The sequence below is a fragment of the Lampetra fluviatilis genome, unplaced genomic scaffold (genome assembly GCF_964198595.1).
Source record: "Lampetra fluviatilis unplaced genomic scaffold, kcLamFluv1.1 SCAFFOLD_497, whole genome shotgun sequence".
Classification (NCBI taxonomy): Eukaryota; Metazoa; Chordata; class Hyperoartia; order Petromyzontiformes; family Petromyzontidae; genus Lampetra; species Lampetra fluviatilis.
In genome coordinates, this window is record NW_027620961.1 from 54,403 (window position 1) to 56,902 (window position 2,500).

Genomic DNA, 2,500 nt, shown 5'->3' on the forward strand with positions numbered 1-2,500 from the left:
TAAAAGGGGACCTCCCCAGCCGGTCGGGCCCAGCCGCTGACGAAGACCCAAGACCAGGCAGCTTCGGACCCTGGACCCCTCGTCCCGCTTGCCCTTGTAAGGGCCGGGACGCTGTGCGGGACAGCGCTGGGACTCTGGGACTCCCGGCTCGACGCCCTTGTAAGGGCGAGGAAGCCAGAGTCCAGACCCGCACCTCGGCTGGGTCGGGGCAGGTAGCCTCCCCTAGGGAAGTCGTAGCCGGAGGGCCCCAGAGCGTAGCCAGAGTCAGGCACGCTAGGAGTAGGCTGTGACGGTGTGTGAGGATTGTTGGAGTGGTGTATTGTAATGAAGAAGTTCCATTACACACCCACACCAGAACCAGGCCACCGGACCTCCTGCACTGCAGAGAGATCCAGGCGGTACCCGTCCACCTCCGGACAGAGGAGCGGCAGCCTCTCCTCCACAAACACACTGGGACCAGTCTACCGGACCTCCTGAATGCCGCAGAGATCCAGGCGGTACCCATCCAGCTCCCGACAGAGGAGTGGCAGCCTCTCCTCCACAAACACACCCGGACCAGTCTACCAGACCTCCCGCACTCCACAGAGATCCAGGTGGTACCCATCCAGCTCCCGACAGAGGAGTGGCAGCCTCTCCTCCACAAACACACCCGGACCAGTCTACCAGACCTCCCGCACTCCACAGAGATCCAGGTGGTACCCATCCAGCTCCTGACAGAGGAGTGGCAGCCTCTCATCCACACACACCCCAAAACAAGGCCACTGGACCTTCTAAATGCCACAGAGATCCAGGCGGTACCCATCCAGCTCCCGACAGAGGAGTGGCAGCCTCTCCTCCTCCGCAGTGAGCGTTCGAACATTCCACGTGGCCACACGAAGTGGCTTTCTGTTGTTTCTGGAGGAGCCCCGAGGGTGAAGATTCCGTCTCCTGGCTCCGCCAATTGGGGTTTGGCCAGGAGACGTCACAGACGCCTGTACCACCCCTCCACCCCTCCCTCTGCACTCACCACCCCCCCACTCACCCCGCACTCACCAGCCCCCCCACTCACCCCGCACTCACCAGCCCCCCCCCACTCACCCTGCACTCACCACCTCCCCCCCACTCACCCCACACTCACCAACCCCCCCCCCCACTCACCCCGCACTCACCAGCCCCCCCCCCCACTCACCCTGCACTCACCACCTCCCCTCCACTCACCCCACACTCACCACCCCCCCCCCACTCACCCTGCACTCACCACCTCCCCCCCACTCACCACCTCCCCTCCACTCACCCCACACTCACCACCCCCCCCCACTCACCCCGCACTCACCATCCTCCCCGACTCACCCCCACACAACTCACCAGCGGTTCCAGGCCTTGCACACGCGCATGCACGTGCACAGCTCGGCGCAGGAGAGGAACGGGAAGACGTTCACCCACACCTCCTTCTGCAGCGCACGCTCGCCCTCCTCGCCGTCCACCTCCTCCTCCTCGTCCACCACCACCGCCTCCTCCTCCTCGTCCACCACCGCCTCCTCCTCCTCCTTCTTCGTCACCGGCTGATCGCGATCGCCCCTCCCCCGACTCCTCGCCAGGGCGGTGCGGGCGCCAGCAATCATGGCGGGCCTCAGCTGGTCCACCACGACCACCGCCATCATGTCCGTGAGCCTGGCGCCGCCCCTCACGCCGCTGGCGCCGCCCCTCCGTCTGGCACAGTCCGCCACGGCTATTGTAGCGTGCCGCACCCTGCCGGCAACGTCCCTGACGCTGGCATCGTCCCCTACGCTCACCACCATCTGTGTGAGGCTGGCACCGTTATCTACCCTGACATCGTTCTCTACGCTCGCCACCATCTCTGTGAGGCTGGCATCGTCCCCTACGCTGGCATCGTTCACTACACTCGCCACCATCTCCATAATCCTGGCACCGTCTTCTATGCTGGGACCGTCCCCTAGGCTGGCATCAACCTCCACGCTGGGACCACCCTCTACGCTGGATACCATCTCCGTGGGTCTGGGACCGTCCCCTACACTGGGACCATCCTCTACGCTGGCACCAACCCCTACACTGGGACCATCCTCTACGCTGGCACCAACCCCTACGCTGGCTACCATCTCCGTGGGTCTGGGACCACCCTCTACACTGACATCGTCCTCTACGCTGGGACCATCCTCTACGCTGGGACCATCCTCTAAGCTGGGACCATCCTCTAAGCTGGGACCATTCTCTACGCTGGCATCAACCTCTACGCTGGGACCAACCTCCACGCTGGGACCAACCTCCACGCTGGGACCATCCTCCACGCTGGGACCAACCTCCACGCTGGGACCAACCTCCACGCTGGGACCAACCTCCACGCTGGGACCATCCTCTACGCTGGGACCACCCTCCATGCTGGGACCAACCTCCACGCTGGGACCAACCTCCACGCTGGGACCAACCTCCACGCTGGGACCAACCTCCACGCTGGGACCATCCTCTACGCTGGGACCAACCTCCACGCTGGGACCAACCTCCA

The 2,500-nt window shown here is 64.5% G+C and overlaps 1 protein-coding gene across 1 annotated transcript in view; it reads right to left on the reverse strand.

Annotated features, from left to right (window-relative positions):
- Nucleotides 1–2,500, reverse strand: part of LOC144954596 (lysine-specific demethylase 2A-like) — a 13,913-nt gene that overhangs the window by 10,893 nt on the left and 520 nt on the right. Inside the window, exons 1-2 of the mRNA XM_078885051.1 lie at nt 2,142–2,500; nt 1,345–1,919 (exon numbers count right to left, since the gene is read on the reverse strand). The exon at nt 2,142–2,500 is cut by the window's right edge and continues 520 nt beyond it. Of these exons, the coding sequence (XP_078741177.1) occupies nt 1,345–1,919; nt 2,142–2,375 (809 nt within the window). The 5' untranslated portion in view covers nt 2,376–2,500. The remainder of the gene's footprint in view (nt 1–1,344; nt 1,920–2,141) is intronic.